The 17,900-nt window shown below is 55.9% G+C and overlaps 1 protein-coding gene across 1 annotated transcript in view; it reads right to left on the reverse strand.

Annotated features, from left to right (window-relative positions):
• Positions 1-317: 317 nt before the first annotated feature.
• The window catches only part of PTPRF (protein tyrosine phosphatase, receptor type, F), a gene marked incomplete at its 5' end in the record, with an annotated part of 108,754 nt that continues 91,171 nt past the window's right edge, over positions 318-17,900 (reverse strand). Inside the window, 10 exons of the mRNA XM_010194457.1 lie at positions 318-731; positions 868-1,003; positions 1,432-1,586; positions 2,229-2,354; positions 2,547-2,673; positions 4,988-5,166; positions 7,033-7,318; positions 8,586-8,740; positions 10,274-10,393; positions 15,819-15,994. Coding sequence (XP_010192759.1) covers positions 663-731; positions 868-1,003; positions 1,432-1,586; positions 2,229-2,354; positions 2,547-2,673; positions 4,988-5,166; positions 7,033-7,318; positions 8,586-8,740; positions 10,274-10,393; positions 15,819-15,994 — 1,529 coding nt within the window. The remainder of the gene's footprint in view (positions 732-867; positions 1,004-1,431; positions 1,587-2,228; positions 2,355-2,546; positions 2,674-4,987; positions 5,167-7,032; positions 7,319-8,585; positions 8,741-10,273; positions 10,394-15,818; positions 15,995-17,900) is intronic.

Genomic DNA, 17,900 nt, shown 5'->3' on the forward strand with positions numbered 1-17,900 from the left:
AAAAAATAATTGGTAGCTTAGGTCCGGTTCCATGAAATTTCATATTCTACAGAGGATTAAAAAGCAGCCTACGGGGAATGGAGCCGGGCAGGAACCACAAGCCAGCTGCTGCAAATTACCAAGAAAGCTGCACTAAAATGGGCAGAACCAGCAGTGACTGGGCTGAAATAAACATAGGGCGATAAAAAATGTAAAAGCAAAAGGAAATTTAAAAAAAAAACCAACAAACCCAAACAACCCAACTCCCAAAGGTTTGGCGGGTCCAGTTCTGCCTGGGCAAAACATTAAGACTTGCAAAACAATAAAAAATAAAGAGAGAGGAGATTATAAAAACCACTAGTAACTATTTTACATGTTTAAAAAAAAGATCCCATTCCACCCACCTAAAGCCTCGCTGTGAAATGCAGTCGCGTGAGAGAGGGCGAGAGATGCACATGAGCAGAAATTCAGCCAGAGACTGGAAATGCTTTTGGAGTCGGATTCCCTCAGTTGGCGCTGGGGCGAAGTTCCTAAATGCCGTGGTCAGAACTGGTTGGCGTGGAGGTTTGCTGCCTGGGCAGCGCCTCCGTCTGTACAGAAGGACTGAGGAATGGGCGGCTCTGGCTCAGAGGGACCCGTCTCCACTCCTAGACATCCCCACCGCGACTGGAGGAAAGCACTAGTTACGTTGCATAGTGGTCGAAGCTGCCGAGATACTCCAGCGCCGCTCTGTAGCACAGCTGGTACTGGTCCTGCAAGGCAGCAAGGAGGGGAGTGAGATGCGTGGACCCAAGGACATCGGGCAGCGGGGTTTAACATGCAGGGACGCTGGCTCCCCTCTTGTGTTCCCCAGATCTCCCAGCACCCTGAGGAGGAGGGGACGCTCACCTCTGTCTGCACCATGGCTGGCCGCTGCGTCCGCAAGGTCTTCACCGTCTGGAACATGTCCACCACCCCCTCGTAGCGCATCCTCTCCAGCACGATGCTGAGCGTGATGAACACGCCTGTGCGCCCGACCCCAGCGCTGTGCAGAGGGAGCAAGAGGTGCTGTTAGAGACCCGCCAGCCCCAGGCAGGCTCTGCAGAGCTCCCAGGAGCAGTGCAAGCTCACAGGGACGTGTTCAGTGGAGCCAGGTGAGTCCACAGGGACACTGCCAGCCAGAAGTCAAATCCCATGGAGTCTGCCGATGCTGCCTTGCCACTGGGCCAAGCTGCTGTGGCACCCTGCCCTGCCCAAGGACCCTTCCAAGGAGCTACAGATCCGTACCACCAGGGCACAGCATTAATCAAGTCACCTGGCAGAAAGGCTGCCACGGGTGCCCGTGGATGTTGCCACCTCCTCGTCTCCTGCCTCTTGCCAGTGGTATGCAGGAGGGGCACCAAGTGCAGGGGAGCTGGCAGCTGCCAGAGAAGGGCACATCTCTGAGGTGGGTGCTGATCTGTCCCCACTCACCTGCAGTGCACCGTGATGGGCCCGTCCTGCCCAAACTGCTCCTTGGTCTTGTGCACCTGCCCAATGAAGTCGATGAAGCCCTCTCCCGTCTTTGGCACTCCCTGCTCAGGCCAGTCTGTGAACTGGAACTGGCGGATGGTCCGTGACTGGCCGTCCTGCAGGAACAAGGGTGTTGGATGCGAACCATGGGTGAAGAGACAGCAGGAGGGGCTGATCTCGTGCCCCTCAGCACTGGTGCTGCTAACCCGCTCTCAGCCGCCCCGGCCTGGGTCAGGTGAGAGGGTGTATGGGCCACGGATGAGCCCAGGGAGATCTTTGGCTGAGTGTTCAGGGCCTGCCTCTGCTCTCCCATGTTCACCCCAGGGTGGCTGAGCTGAGCAGGGCTTTGGGTCCCTGCAGGGTTTACGCCCTGGTCCTGTTTGAGGCCCAGCTCCACCCCGGCACCATGCTTGCTGTCACACAGGGGTCCTGTGCCCCATCAGATGCTGCACACAAGAGACTCCAGGTGCAGGGGAGCCCATGTTAAATGTTTGCCCAAGAGCACAGCACAGGCAAGGCAGGGTATGGTGCCGACAGGGATCAGTGAGCAGCTCACCGGGGCTGACACAGCTGGCCAGGAAGGAACTCGTGGTGAGAGGAGCAGCATGTGGGGGACAGCAGCCCCTTCTGCCTGCAGTGCAAGGCAGCGCCTTGCTTTCTGGTCCCTCCAGGAGCGGTTGCATGCTCCCCGCGTTGGCTGGGGCAGGGCAGAGTAGAGGCAGAGGCAGGGGAGCTGGGGAACCAGCAGTTGCACTCACCCTGGCATCTGTCACCTTGAACTCCCGGAGGATGTACTGCGGCATGTTGTACTCTGCCATGGGGTCCACCACAAAGTACTGGTACCGGGCAGAGCGCTCCGCGGGCCAGTACTGATGGCACTTCTCCTGTGGATGAGGAACACGGCGAGACATCAGCACCTACACGCTGCCACTCCTCCCTCCCGCTCCCTGGGACCGCGCGTGGCTGTGGGGCCACGCCAGTGGGAGGCTGGCCCAGAGCAGACTGGGGTGAACTGGGAGGTTGTGCCCACAAACAGCAGCCGCACAGCCCCCTTCTTCCCCCAGCAGGATTCGTACCCGGCCCATCTCGCGCAGCTTCGTCAGCATCACCACGATGGTGGAGTTGTGCTCCCAGAGCATCCGCCAGAAATCCTCTGTGGTCTCGGCCAGCGGTCCCTGCGTGGCGATGTAGGCCTTCTGCTGCCTGCGACAAACAAGACGGTGCTCAGACCAGCACCTGGGAGGGGACAGCAGCTGCTCCAAGGGGCTGGGAGAGCTGGAGACAGGGGTCCTGTGCAGCAGGGAGCAGGGCTGACAATGCAGCTGCAGGAGATGGGTGTCTAGGACTAGCCAAGGACTCTGGGACTCTGCCCATCTCACGTCTTCTAAGTGCTCTCTGGACACAGTGAGCACTGCTGGGTGCAGGATCCAGAAAGGCTGCTAGTCCTTGCTGGGGTGACAGTGTCCCCAGCCCAGCCTCCTCTTGCTGCTTGTCCCCAGCACTCTCAGCACCCAGGCCCATGTGAGCAGGCTGCAAGCACCCATCTGGGCTGAAAGGAGAGGCTGTGCTTGGGGATGATCCCAGCAGCACCCCTGACTGCCTGCACTTTTACTCCCTGCAGCACCCACTCTCCCTCCCGTTGCGTGGGAAGACACAGAGCAAGTGAACCAGGTCACCTGGATCACGCCAGTTAATCGCTAGGACAGCGTGGAAACCACCAGTACCACTTTGCCAACTTTTCTGAAGCTTCCCAATTTGTCCTCAGTTGCACTGCAAACCAGAGCATCTCCCAAAATGTCCCCTGTGGGCTTGACCTGCCCCAGCCCTGAAGAAAGCACTCTTGGAGCTTTGGGCTCTGAGAAGGGCCGTGCTGGTTCCCTGGCTTGCGAAGCACCCAGCCTGGCACGGCTGCATCACCACTGCGGGGCGCTGGAGCCCGTGGGATGAGGGGCAGCATCCTCTGCTCCAGTTGTCACAGCTCCATCAGTGCTAAAAATTAATGAACGTGCCACAGGACAGCTGTAATGGGCAGGATGAAGACAGCGGCTGCTTGAAGGTGGATTTATAAGACATCATAAAAAGCCGGGAGTGGGGGGTGCAGAATGAAACAAAAGAGCTCATAAAGATGCAGCATCAGTGATGTCTGCAGGACCTCGGGCCAACTGAGCTCTTTAGATAACACTGAGAAGATTCTTCAGTTCAAAGGAAAGGATGGAAAGAGAACAGCACTCTGCAGGGATGGGGTAGGCAGCACATGAAGTGGTACCACCTGCCTGCCCTCCCTCCATAGCATCACCAAGGGGCAAAACCAGCATCGTCCTTAACCAGCTCGGGAGCCAGGGCAGTGGCTGCAGGCCGCCTGTCACAGACCTGCAGGCAGGCAGCCACGTTAATGACTCTGTGCTGGACAGCTCGGAGCCACACAGGCAGAAAGGAGTAGAGGCTGCTCCCTTTTCTCCAGCCCCTTCACCCTTCCCCATCGCTCTGTCCCACCCTGAGGGATTGCTGCAGTTTTGCTGCGTTGGGCTGCTCCCCTTCTGCTCCTTTCCCACTCTTGCCTCCACGCAGCCCTTCCCCTTTAGGACCCCTTCCTGGGCTCAGCTGCTACAGCAGGGACAGAGGCACAGAGCTGCTGGCCTGGCTGCACCAACATCTGTTCCCTTTGGCAGTGCCTGGTGCTCCTGGGAGGCCACCGGCCCGTAAGAAGCATTTGGGCAGGGCCAAGCTGGAGAGGGGCTGAGCCACATCCATCGCTGCATCCCCTACTCCTGCACTGGGTGACCTTACTGTGACGGTGCACAGAGAGATGGCAGGAATGAGCTTTTTATGTGCATCGTTGGGATTTGGTCTGAATTAGTGGCTGGGGACTGGCTGGGAAGGTGATGTGGCCATGGGGCTGTTGCCCTGCATTCTCCTCTCCTGGCACTTAGCATCTGAGAACACGATGCCAGCAGTTAGATGAAGAAACCATAAGTGTTATTGCCCTACTAGATATTACTTTGTGCCTTCTCAAAGGTATCCTGAGGAGCAGAAACCAGTGATGGGCTCCCCAGTGTCCAGCACCAGCCCTGCCTGAGGATTCATAAACAAGACATGGGACAACGAGCCTTGGATCCTGCCTGGATCAGCCACAAAGTGCAAGCTCACTTCTACCTCTGGTTGCTACAGATAGTGGGGAGGTGGGTGGGTGTCAGATGCTGCAGATACAAAGCACATGCCAAGGAATGCTGACCAGAAGATTTTATAAACCTCCTCAGGAGCCAGCACAGCCTCCCACCCCAGCCATGCGGGCATCTGTCTACAGCAACACAAGCCAGCCTGGCAGCGCTCCCTCGCTAGCAGTCTTCACATATTGTAACTATACGCACCGGAGTGTCTGAGAAGATTGAAATAGATAAAACCCAACAAAGTGATCCCCAGCGCACCTCTAGGCAGCCAGGACCAGGCCTGGGGGAGAGGAGAGGGCAGCTCTGCCCAGGTTCCAGAGCAGGACAGGCTTGCCCAGGCACCCACTTACCTGTACCCATCGATGAAGCTGGCGTTGATGTAGTCGGAGCCCTCGACACCCCGGATGGGCTGCAGACAGACTCTGGTCAGCTCGTATGGCATGATGTTCACCAGGCGGTTCTTGAATTTGTTGCACGGGAGGTTGGCACTGATGAAACGTGAGGTATGTGCTTTAGAGTTGGCCAGCAGCTGAAAGGAGGAGAGATGTCAGATCCCTGCTGGGGACACAGCGGTCGGGGAGGCGAAATGGGGACCCTGGCAGCCGGGCACGCAGCCACAGTCCCTCTGCTCACCAAGGGACAGCCGCTGGGGACCAAAGGAAGGGCTCTGCCACCACGTTATGAGAAGGCTGCACCCAGCTGCTCTATTTCACACCAGGTCAGTCTGTTTTTCAGCCCCTCTGCCGTGACACTGCACACCCAGGTACGGCTCAGCCTTGCTGGTGGCTTTTGGTGCGCGGCTGTAGGTGACAGCAGGGGGTAGAGCCTGCACTGACCCGCTGGTGCAGCCCCAAAGCCACCCACGGTGGAGTAGAGACCCACAGCAGCTCTCTGAACCACGAAGGGCCAGGACACGAGGCTGTGTACCTCGCCGAACCAGGGACACGCGCCTGGTGGCGTCAGGGAAGGAAAGCTTTCCTTCTTCCAACAATGTCTTGCTATTTACTTCTCACCCCAGAAGAACCCAAGAAAAATGTGAGAATTGTGACAGTTTTAGGTAAAGAGGATCTATTTTGGGTTACTGCGAGACGTTTTATGGTTCCCTTTGAGCCCTGTAAACTGGAGTCATGGTAAATGTGTTACTCAGATCTGCTGGCAGAGACATTCAAACTGAAGTCTCTCTCCTTTCCTCCCCCTTTTTCTTTTATTTATTTTCTTTTTTTTTTCCTTTCCCAAAAGACTCTCTCCAGCATCTCCAGAGCCACCCTTCTCTGTGTGTGTGGCAGCTGGTCCTTGGCAGAGGCTCCCTGCACAAGGACAGGGCTGCTCTTTGGGGAGTGATGCAGCCATGTGAGGCCCTCCCATATCCTGCTCCCCAGGCTTTCCCACACAGTGGGCACTTCCAGAACACAGAGAGAGGCACATTTTATTACTGCTCTAAAGAGACCCTTGAAGAAACAGCAATTTTTGGTCTTTCTTAAAGCAGAGTTGCCAGAGTTGAGCCTAATTCTGTGGCTCTCTTGAGGGGTTTCTCAGGGCAGGTCTCACCGTGAGATAGTACTGCAGCATCTTTTACTGCCCCAAGCCCAGGACAGCAGCATCCCTGGTGACGACAGGACAGAGCTGCTCAGCTTTATCCCACTTTATGCAGAAAGTCAATATGTGCCTCTCCTGCTCCTTTGTCACTTGAAGGGAATCCCCAGGGTGAAGCTGTATTGCTGCAGTTCATTTCACAGCCTGCATGGTCTGCTGCCTCCCTGCATGAGCTGTGTCCCCCTGCGTGACTTCACTGGACTAATGCACCTCATCGGAGAATATGGGCACTTCCCAGAGCTCGCTTCCATCTCCAAGGCTGTAATAAATATCTGCAGTAAGCATTCACAGATACAGAGAGCAAAATGTGGGCTTGGCTCATTAAAAACTGTGTTTCTTGAAACACTGCCTTCACCAATTCTAGACACCGAGGCTTGGTGTCGAGGTGGTTAAAAGACAACAGAGCTGAGCACTGAAGAAATGAGACTATAAATGTCTCATTTAAATTGGAGCCATTTCCAGACAAGTTGTTCACAGTAACATCAATTATCACTAACACGATCTGCATCTGATTTCAGATGCAGCTCCAGCCGCACAGTGAACCTAGAGCAGAGCGTGCTGCTGAGAACTGCACATCCATCTGCCTTTTATATCCTCCCCAGAAACTGCCAATCCAGGGGGGACCGCGGCTGACACAAGCTTCACAATTCAAATGTATTTTAAAACACTGCCTACCTCGTTTAGAAACACACAAAAGAATAACTGTCTGTAAGATCCCAGGCTCTCCTTTCCCAAGCCTTAGACGAGCAGCTTGAGGGGTCTGTGTGGGCAGAGACAAGGGTGCCGGGGCTCTGCCACCTACCTTGAATTCCAGCTCCATTGCAGTAACGCTCTCGCCCGGCGGCACCTGGGTCAGCTTCTGGATGTGAGCAAAGAGGTTGCGAGCAGGCACCTCGGTATTGCCACACGTGGCAGCCTCCAGCAAGGCCTCGTGGATGAAGATGTACTGGTCCTCGGTCTGCACCATGTAGTTGCGCTGAGAGCGCATGCACGTCACGTGCCCATAGATGTCCACGGTCTTCTCGTGCTTCATCCGCTCCAGCATGGCATCGATGACGATGAAGCAACCGGTTCGGCCCACGCCGGCGCTGCGGGGACAAAGGACGTGGCCTGAGATGACGCCATCCGAGCTCTGCTCTTGCTTGAGATGACCCGGAGCTAGGGTGCACAAAAGGGCAGCAAAGGCTGCTCCCCGCGCTGAGCCTTCAACAAGAGGTGACAAGAGGGGACAGTGCGGGAGGCAACTCAGCCCTTCTGCTGTTCCCCTTCCACTGATGGTGCGGAAAGGACATGGGGTCACCCTGCTGGTCCCTGTGGTGGCTGGCAGCACCTCCACAAGGGAAGAAGAAATGTGTTTAACAGGCAGGAGGGTGACAGAGTAAGCGTGCATGGAGGCAGAAGACCTGGAGTCCGGGCCAAGCCTTGGCACCAGTAAAGCCTGTAATTTCAAACCTGCTTGTTCCCTAACCTGAGTCACTGTTTCCTAACCACTAAAACAAGGATGGGCGGCCCTAGAGGGGAAAGCAGAGAGGTGAGATGACGCATTTCTGTGCTAAGGCCTTTTGGTCAAGCACCAGCTGCCTCCCCATGTCTGTTGGAAGGACAGTAGCAATCCCCGAACTGCTCACCCCGAGAACACCCTGGAAACAACAGACACGCTGGTGTGACGTGTAAACACAGGCAGAGATATGGAGCCAGACATTTCCTCGTTTATGGTGCAAGTCAGATCCTTAACAGGGCTTTAGTACAGCTTGTTTGTGTGTTAATTATACCCCACTCCCATCTGAAACAGAGCATGAAAGAAGAGCATTAAACACGGCTGGTAAGGCGTATGCTGGAACAGCAGTGATGGAGTGGTTTGTTCACTAATAGTCCCCACTCGGCTGGTATAGATAAATCTTGCCTGGATAAGATGCTGAGCCTTAGAGGACTAATATTTTGCTTAAAGAGCTGCCTTTCTGCCCTGTGAAAGAGTTCTACTGTAAATACTCCATGTGGATGTTTGGGGAGGTCACCGCATGCGCCTCTGTCAATGATGCACCTCAGAAAGGTACCACCGGCTTATGCTGGGTGCAGATCGCTTCATTTTCAAATGGTATGTGCAGTTTTGCAGGAAAAAGTGTTTTCTGAGGCTCTCCATACAGCAGAGCTGTTTAATCTGACAGAGGAGTAGCAACGCAGACGTCACTGCATTACGCCTGCTGGGTGCCGCTAACCCAGGAATGCAGCACGGGTTATGGCACCCTGAAACCTTCCCTGCAGGAACAGGGGACCCCTCTTTTAGCTGGGCAGGTCAAAGCTCCTGCAGCCAGGAGGTATGTGCCCAAGTGCAGCTTCACAACCACGCCGTCCTACCTGCAATGGACAACCATGGGCCCAGCATCCGGTGGGTTGCAGGCTTTGACCCGCCGCAGGAAAGCCAGGATCGGGGTGGGGTATTCTGGCACCCCATGATCAGGCCAAGCCATGAACTGGAACTGCCGCAGCTCTCGCTTCTCGCTGGAGCCGTTCTGTGGAAGACACAGTGGAGTTGTTTAGCGTGAGAACTGTCTCATCCTAGGATGGGAACCCCTTGATGGGGTTACAGGGTACTCAGTTGGCAGGTCAGCAACAGGCGCGTAATGCTGTGTGCATGTGGTTGTAGGGCAGAGAGGTTCTCCTGCCCCTCTGCTCTGCCCTGCTCACACCACAGCTGCAATGTTGTGTCCAGTGCTGGGCCCTCAGCTCAAGAAGGACAGGAACTGCTTGAAAGAGTCCAGCAGGGCCACAAAGATGCTGCAGGGAGTGGAGCATCTCCTGCTGAGGAGCGGCTGAGGGAGCTGGGGCTCTGGAGCTTGGAGCAGAGGAGACTGAGGGGTGCCCTCATTCCTGGGGATCCATTGGGAAAGGGCAGTGTCAGGAGGAAGGAGCCAGGCTCTGCTCTGGGATGGCCAATGCCAGGACAAGGGGCAGTGGTCCCAAGCTGGAGCACAGGAGGTTCAAGCTGAAGATGAGGAGAAACTTTGTGAATGTGAGGGTTCTGGAGCATGGCCCAGGCTGCCCAGAGAGGTTGTGGAGTCTCCTTGTGTGGAGACACCCAAAGCCCTGGCCGTGTTCCTGTGTGACTGCTCTGGTGATCCTGCTGTGGCAGGGGTTGCACTGGATCAGCTTTGCAGGTCCCTTCCAGCTCCTCACATCCTGGGATTCTGTGATGTATTGGGCTTCTGCCACTGAAAATTCAGAGGCAAAATGCAGGCTTCTTGCAAGGCTTCTGTACACCCTGGTGCTCTGTGGAAAGCCAGCTGATACAGAGAGCAGAGAAACTGTGGGAGTGGAGCTGACTGGCGGGAAGGTGGAAGGCTCCTTTCTGCACAGCATGGGGTCACTACCTGCAGACTTGCTGCACGTTCAGGGAAAACTGGGAACCAGGCATGGGAGGTTCACAGCAACCGGCTCCTTCCCTGCTCCTCTGCACCGTGGGTCTCTGCGAGAGGCTGAGCAGAGGCTGCCCTGCTCCTGTCAGGTGTGGCTGAGGGACGGAGGCAGCAACGCAGCAGGACTGGCTGGGTGACTGCTGGGAGCACAGTGCCTTCCTGGGGTGTGACCACACGCTGCTGTGCTCTCAGCCAGCGTGGCCGGGCTCAGTCACACACAGAGGCAAAGCCCGTGGGCGCTGCTGTGACACACTGCGACACACTGCTGCTAGCACTGCCCCCCGGGATTTCCAAACACTAATGAGGGACAAGAAGGGCACGTGCACATGTCAGCCAGGCCCCTACATTTGCATTATTAGTAACAGGAGTGCTAAGAATTCACTGCTTCCCATGTTCACCCTTTAATGGAAGGACAGCTGTTACATTTACGGTCACCAGAGGGAAGCATAAGCCCATCACAGGGGCTGAAATGCATACAGGAGAGCATCAGCTGTCCTGGCCAAAATCCAGCAGGGGCCAGATGCACAACCTGCAGCTGGTTTCCCCATGGGCCGTGCAGCACTCACAGCATCGGGTGTTGGCTGTGCATTACCTGTGCATTACCTGTGCACAGCCCAGCCAGTGCCATACCTTGTACAACGCAAAGGTGCGGACGGTGTAGGTCGCCAGCTCGACTGTGTCCAGCAGGGTCACCTGGATCATCCCATAGGTTTCCGTACCTCGGCTTGGCCAGTACTGGTCACACTTTACCTGCGGGGAGGAAAGGAGAAAGGGTCAGTGCTTGGCTGCTGTCTAGGGCATTCGGGGTGAGGATTTGGGCTCTGCCCTCCAAAGGGTAAAGAGAGAGAAAAGAGTCACTGTGTATGGGGTCGCAAACACCCACATTTCCTTCTCTCTGAATGGCCCAATCCACAGCAGAGAGGCAGCACACCCTGAGCTCCTTTCCACAAGATTCACATTCAAAAGAGGGGATTAGGATTTTTTCTGGAGTCACTGGTGGGAAGCAGCAAAGGGGGTCAGGTCACCAGACAGAGGCAAGAGCAGCACTAGGTATGAAGGCAGCGTGCAGCAACTGCTAGAAGGGATTTGTGCCTGCTATAATTTTCCTTCTCTACCTTCTATTGGGGAAGATGGGGGTCTTTGGGGCTGTGTTTGTACCATCTCCCTGCCTGAGCATTGCCTGGATGAAGAGAAGGTTGGCAGCTGTGGGTTGGTGGGGGAGAGCTGGTGAAGCAGGGCAGGAGAAGCGGTGGCTTCGCTGGAGAAGGCTTTGCTCCAAGGGCAGCCGAGGAGACACAGCCTGTATCCCCTCCAGCCCCCTGCTCTGCCAGCCCAAGGTCCTCACCACTGAGCTGGGACAGGACACAGCTCTGCTCCCCATTATGGTGAGTACACAACAGGCACTGCTTTCCCCCTGTAGCATCCCTAGTCCCCATACCCCTGCCACCATGGGCCCCAGACAGTAAACCACCCTGATGAACAATGGGACACAGCCCATGCCAGGGCTCCAGCCTGGATGCTGTGTCCACAGGGCTGATTCTGCCACTCTTTCTGCGTTGCTGTAGGCTGGAGTGCATTGAGCATCCCTAAGAGATGCCAGCCTGCCCTTCTGGCAGCCCCACAGCCAAAACACTGAGCTACTGGTCCCGGCTCCTGCTGCAAGAGAGCCCTAACACATCCCCAGGGCCCCATCTCTACTCCCTTCCTCTCCCTGTGAAGCCCTCCCTGCTCACCTCCTCCTATTCACAGCTCAGCATTTGCAACCTACTCCTCCGGTTTCGTTCTCTCCCTATTCAATTTGGCACCCTGAGCATCCCTATGTCATCTGGCACCTGGCTCCCCTGCCCCACGGAGCCACGCTGCCTGGCTGACAGGAGGAAGACTTCATTCCCACCCGTGTGCACCGCACCGAAAACAGTTTCCCGCCCTAGGAGAGAGGAGTGAATGGGAGATCATCTGTGCTTGTCAAGGAATAGTAAACTTAATTATTAGCCGAGCGTGTTTACAGAGGAACGCGTGGGAAGGGAAACAACAGGCTTAATTAGAAATCAATGAAGTTCTGCCTTTTAATTGAAGGCACTTTAAGCAGGGTGGGGCTTATGAGAGCGGAGAGCCCTCATCGTGCACTCTGGGTGCTGGAGTGCGGCAGCCTGGGGTCAGAGGGGTGCATCTATCCTTGCTGTTTTTGGGGTCTGCTCTCGTAAGTCCTGCCCTGGCAGAAGTGCCTGGAGCAAGGCTGCCTGCTGGGGCCCTGCAGACGCCTGCACGTCCAGAGCAGCTCTGCTGCCTCCTGCCCAGGCTCTCCGGCCGTTCAGGCCACTGCGCTGCCTTGGATCTGTGCTCGCAGCACAGCACGCCCTGCGCAAATCTCAGAAGGTTTCTCTCCCTCGCTCGGCACACAGCAGCCCGTCATTTTACGCTGACTGCAGAACGAACAACTCGGAGGTCACAAACCTTATTTCGCAGCTAAACTGATCCTACCCTCACAAGCGGGCAGCAGCTGCAGCTGCATCTCTGGCCGCCTGAGTTCGCCTTGCCTGGCTCAGGGATGATGTGACCCATCTCTAAAGGAGGTGAGGAGAGCACACAGTGGCATCTGCAGACGCTGGGGACAGCTGCCTGCTGTGTCACCCTGGGTGTAGCTTGCACAGCATCCCTGGACCTGCACCTCGGGGACCTTGGTCTCCTCCTGCCACCCACACACTACAGGGCCAGCCCGTGTGTGCTCGAGCACAAAACAAACTTCAGAGGAGTTCCCTGCGTGGGGTAACAGCAGCGCCTGGGTTAGTAATTGAAAATTATTTATTCATGACCAGATAAGAGTCAGTCACATTTTCTGCCAAATTTACCCATAATGTTTATGCCCCATTTTCAAGCTCTGTAAATTTTATGCTGAAGCCGATGCACTGTGGCACTAAAGCAGATAAGAGATGTTTTCTTCTGGCAGTCCTTGCCTCTCATTAACTTAAGGAGCACGGTAATGTCCTGAACAGCCGTTCAGTGCAGCTTTGCTGAGCAGTTCCTGTCCCTCCCCTTTGATGCCCTGTGCCCAGGAGCAGCCGGGCACCTCTCCTCAGCTGGAGAGGTCCTCTCTGCTCCCAGCCCTGCTCACAAAGCTCCAGTGGCATTGCTGCTCAGGGGGATGCAGCAGGATGCAGCCACCAGGCCCCTCTTTCCCCCTGAGCCCTTGAGCACCAGCCTTTTTGCACCCCTGCCTGGGGACATCACACCCCAGGAACGGCTGCTTGGTGCTCTGGGCTGGGACAGAACGAGCCAAGGCGCTGCTGTGGGAGACCTCGCTCTGCCAGGCTCTTGGGGATAGCCCAGGGTAGGAGAAATCCTGCTTTAATACCTCTCCTGTGCAACACAGCCCGGCTGGGACGCGCCACGCTCGCAGCTTCGGGAAAGCTAATCTACAATGTGTGTTTCTGAACTGCCACCAAATGATTCTGAAACTGATTGTAAAGCTTTGAGGGCAGCTAAATTGCACAATCCAGCCATTTCTATCCTTTATGTGCCTCTCGCTTTGTGAAAACATGAAAAAGGGAGGATGATTTGGACCATCACGCCAGCTGAAATTGCAGACCATAAAAGCTGATGCTCTTTAAAGATTTTTTTCCCCCTGCAGCTCAGGAGCCCTTTAAAGCAGTGTCACCCTACAGGGCTGCAAAGCTGCTGCTGGTCCCAGTCAGCTTATCTACGCACAGCACTGCCGAAGGGAGATTGGGGAGCTCGCTTGGGAAGGTGGCAGAGCCTGCTTTGTGCTGGGCATCTCACCATGAGGCCCTGCTGCCCACCCCAGGCTCCACAGCTGGAGACAGCCCAGTGCCAGCCAAAGCCCCGGGGCAAGGGGACATTCAAGCGAGGTCACCCATGGGTAATGCATGCGACTGCCTGGAGCAGAGCTGTCCCGCAGCAGTGGGAGCAGCAGCAGGCAGCGATGCTGCGGGGACCCAAGGGGTTGGATCAGGTGACGTCTGAAGGCTCTGGAGTGGAGTCAACAGTAAAACAGTGACATAGGCTGGAAGCTGGGAGCAATGGGCAGCGACCGGGATCTTCCTCGGTACCACAAAGGTATGCTCCTGGGTGAGCTCTGACCAGCACCAAAGGGGCATGAGGAAAAGCAGTGCAGGAAGGTGGCTAAAAGCCATCCTGCCTTGGAAGGTGCTGGAGAAGCCAACAAAAAAACCCAGAGGAAAATAATCTGCTGCAAGTCCACCAGCTCCCCACCAGGGCCCTCCTGCGAGTGTGCACCTACAGGGTCCATCAGACTCATCCAAGGAAGCCCTTGCTATGACTCAGGAGTCGCTGGGCTTCCCCACCTGCCTGAGAAAACTGCCCACTTCTCCTTACAGCTGGGGTCGTGCCAAAGAGCCAGCGGTGGGCAGGTGGTGTTGGGAGCGAATATTGGGGTCTGGGTCCAGTCGGGTCAGCCTAGAGCCCCTGGGCAGGACGCCCGGTCACGCAGGCTGCCTGCAACTTCTGCAAGGACTCTGGTCACCCCCTGCCCACCACAGGGATTTACAGTGCCCGTTCCATCACCAAAAGCCTGACCACAAGCACCGTGTCTGGAACAACCAATACTGCAGGAGGTAATTGCAGGATGACATGACAGGGACTGTGCTGGGGGGAGATAACACACGGCTCGGCAGCCTGTGCTGCGTCTCGGGCAAAGACAAGTGCCTGTGGGGTCAAAGGAAACCCGTTATCTTCAAGAAACACGCACCTTGGAGTGCCTTCCCATAACTGAGCAGCCCAGCAGTTAAGTGAGTCAGGACTCCGGGCACGGATTTACTTGGCAACCTAAAAGGGCTTTCCCTTGTACTTCAAATACGTGCTCCATCACTGAAAAGTGAAGGCACAAAAAAGCCCCCATATAACCCCCAGCTGCAGAGAGCAGCTGATCAGCAGCTTCTGATTTTGCTTAGCCCATGTGCCAAGCGCTGGACCTCAGGGTCAGGTTAATTGATCTCCCTGTTCGGGCTGGAGCGGGCAATCGTGGCCATCAGGCAGGGCTGCGCAGCAGGAAGCACAGCGCAAAGCTGGGGTTGGATCTCTAGGGACAGCTCGTCTCCAAGGAACACCATTTTTTCCATGCAGGCTGTAGGGCATCTGTGGAGCTGGGGAAGCCTGTGAACAAGGCCTGGTTTCGTACACGCAGGAAAAGCCACGGCAATAGGTTGTTCCAGCTGCTTCTTCCCAGTCAGTGTGGGTCAGGACACCCCCGTGAGCCTTTTGGTGCTAAAGCTTTGTAAAGGAGGGAGAGGATGCAGGCCAAAGTTTTAACTAAACCTAAACTCGACAGTTTCTGCTTCTTAAGAACGAGCTTATTGGGCTAAAAATAACCAGCGCTTCACAGCTTGAGCGCACAGCCCCTTCTCCTGCCGTTGGCATGGCAACACTAAAATATTCTGCAAGCACAAATGCTCACTGCTAAAATTTAACTTTTAGGAACAAACCGAATCACGAGAGGCAGAAGCCGTCTCCTGCTTGGGCAGGCTTTGCCCAAAGGGTGGATCTGGGCACGGGAGCGCTTCGGTCACAGCTTACGAGCTCCTGCTTCCGGGGCTGAGCAGGAGCCTCTGTCATCAGACACCAAAAGCATCACTCGCAGCAAGGGCTCCTGCTCCTTCCTCTCCACCTCGCGCCTTCCCGACGGTTTGCAGGCAGCTTTGCATTTATTACATCAGAATATCTAATCTTGGCAGGATGAGCCGATCATTTACACATGTTGTCATTGGACAAGGCACAAATTAGTCTTGCTACTGCGCTGAGACCCCCGTCAGCCGTTCTCCTGCATTGCCAGAGATGCCAGGGCCCCGTCAGGCTGCAGGATGCTGCTGATACCACCTACCCACTGCAGCTTCTCAGCTTCCAGGACGCAGCCTCCAGGCTTTCAGGGACTGTCAACACTCCCCATCTCGGAGCTTTCCTTTCTCCCTTTGGCGCAAGCGATGCGAGTAGGGAAAGAGAGGTGCTAACGAGTAGCATGGCAACAGGAGGTTTTGCCACCCATCTGCCCCACAGGGATATGCTTACAAGGCACGTGTGGCTGGGGCACCTGCAGCAGCGAGATGCACCACTGGCTCTGCCTCTCCTTGGATGCTCTTACGCTATAAAGCGTTCCCATCCCTCTCTCCTGGCCCACCAGAAATAGAGGAAGCACACACTGTACCCTGGACTTCTCCTCCAGCCTGGTCATCATCACTATAGTTGCCGTTCTCTGTTCCCACACCATCCTCCAGAAGTCGCTGAGGGTTTCTGGCAGAGGTCCCTGCGTGGCGATGTAGGCGTTCTGCTTCCGATAGCCGTCGATGTAATTGGCGTTGATGTAATCACTGCCGGGGACCCCTGCGGAGAAAGAGGGCGAAGCGTTACTCCAGGGGCAGCCCACGACCCTGCGCCTATCGCTCTGCTGGACCCTGGCACGTTCACAAGGCTCTTGACAAGTCTCCTTCAGCCAGAATCTCTCCCAAGGATCCTGCAAGGGACAGGGATGTTGTCTGAACAAAGAAGAACCCTTGGTAACTCCCACATTAATGCACCAAGCGGGGTGCGGAGAGACAGCTGCCACCCGCACACAAAGGGAAATTCACAGGCAGGAATATTAAGGAGCTCGTTTGGCCCCAAGCAAATGATTGAAGTAATTGTCTTAAATTCACCAGCTACTCATTACGGTCCTACAGCACCTTTTAAAAATGAGGCTGTTTCATTAGCTTGTCTCTGTTAGCAGGGGATGGCAGGCAGGGATGCCCTCCCATCCCTCCTGCAGGGACAAGTACCCCAGAGGAGCCACAGACCTTCCTCCCACCACTACAGAAAGCTTCCTCAGCGTGAGACCCCCCTCTGCTGCCTGCTGGCAGAGGCTGCTCCAGCTCCCACTCTGCCTCCACCCCTTCAAGGAAAGGGCTTTCTTGTAAAAGCCTTTAAAATGCAAACACACAGTTACTAAAATAAATGCGGCAAAGCAGAGGCCTGGGGCTGCGTTTCCAAATCCTGCTCAGCATGGGCTACCCAGGCTGCAGGGAGGGAAAGCAGCAGGAACCTCCTCATCTCCCAAGGAGGGCGCATCTGCATTTCATTAGAGGAAGGAAATAAAGCTGGGGATCTCCCCCTCATCCTTTTGTCCTGGGGACTTTTCGGCGGGTCCCAGCAGTCTCCAGCAGAAACCAAGCGCTGATGGCTCTGGGGGAGCAGCAGCAGCTGGAGCGCAGCGCCTGGCTCCCTTGGCATGGGCGGCAGGGACCTGGCAGGGCGCTTTGGGAACGGTTCCCAGGAGGACACAGACACCATTCACAGCAACCGAGTCAGGTTGGAAAACAGGGATTCCCCCATGTGCTCAACCCACAGCTGTCTCACGGGGTTTGCCCACCATCAGGCATGCCAGGCCCTCCCATAGCTGCTGCTGCTGCTGTGCTGCCAGGCCTTGCTGTGAGGGACCGTTTGGACCCCCTCCTCCTCTGGCAGGGGTGCATTAGCATCAGAAAAGACTCTTCCATCCCAGAAAAGCCACACTGGTGACTACAGGGCCACCTGTATGCAAAGCTAGAGCCCAGCCTTTTCCCTAAGCACGGGTGCATTGAATTAGCTGCATCCTCCTCATCCCCCATCAGTGGGCTCCGTTCCGGTCTGCAGAGCTGGGTGCCAATTTGTAAAACAGTGCGAATGAGTGAGCCTGGGCTTCAGTACCTGGGCTCCAACTCCTCTGTGTGCAAAGAAGGCACTAAAAGCATGTATTAGCCCAGACTCCTGCGATGGGAGGCTGGTTCTTGGAGCCATGGGGCTCAGTCCTACAAACACCAGGGCCCAATGCATGCCCATGGAGCACAGGGACCTGCAGACCTTGATGGCCCAGGGGAATGGGCATCCCCTCACCCTGTGCAGCTCTGAGCACTGACTTGGGAGCAAACACAGGCAAGTGGCAGAGGAAGATACTGGCCCTGCAGTCATGCTGGGACAGAAAGCAGTAGGGCTAATGCCCCATGTGCCATGTCCCACTGCGTGCTGAGGAAGGCAGCTGAAGTCACCCAGAGGGGCCAGTGGTAAGAAGGGAGGCTGCTGGACAGACAAGCATCTCTGCTGGAACCAGCAGGAGCACGAAGCAGCCACATGGGACACAGTGCTCTGAAAACACTGGGAAAGCAGGGGCAGCTCTGCAGAGCCCTTCCTCTCTCCTTGCCAGCCAGAACACACAGTTGCTTACGCTGACACTGGATGTGTTTCTTGATGTTTGCCCCTGATCGGCTGAGAACAGGGA

This window comes from Mesitornis unicolor, unplaced genomic scaffold (genome assembly GCF_000695765.1).
Source record: "Mesitornis unicolor isolate BGI_N332 unplaced genomic scaffold, ASM69576v1 scaffold19211, whole genome shotgun sequence".
In the NCBI taxonomy this organism is placed as follows: domain Eukaryota; kingdom Metazoa; phylum Chordata; class Aves; order Mesitornithiformes; family Mesitornithidae; genus Mesitornis; species Mesitornis unicolor.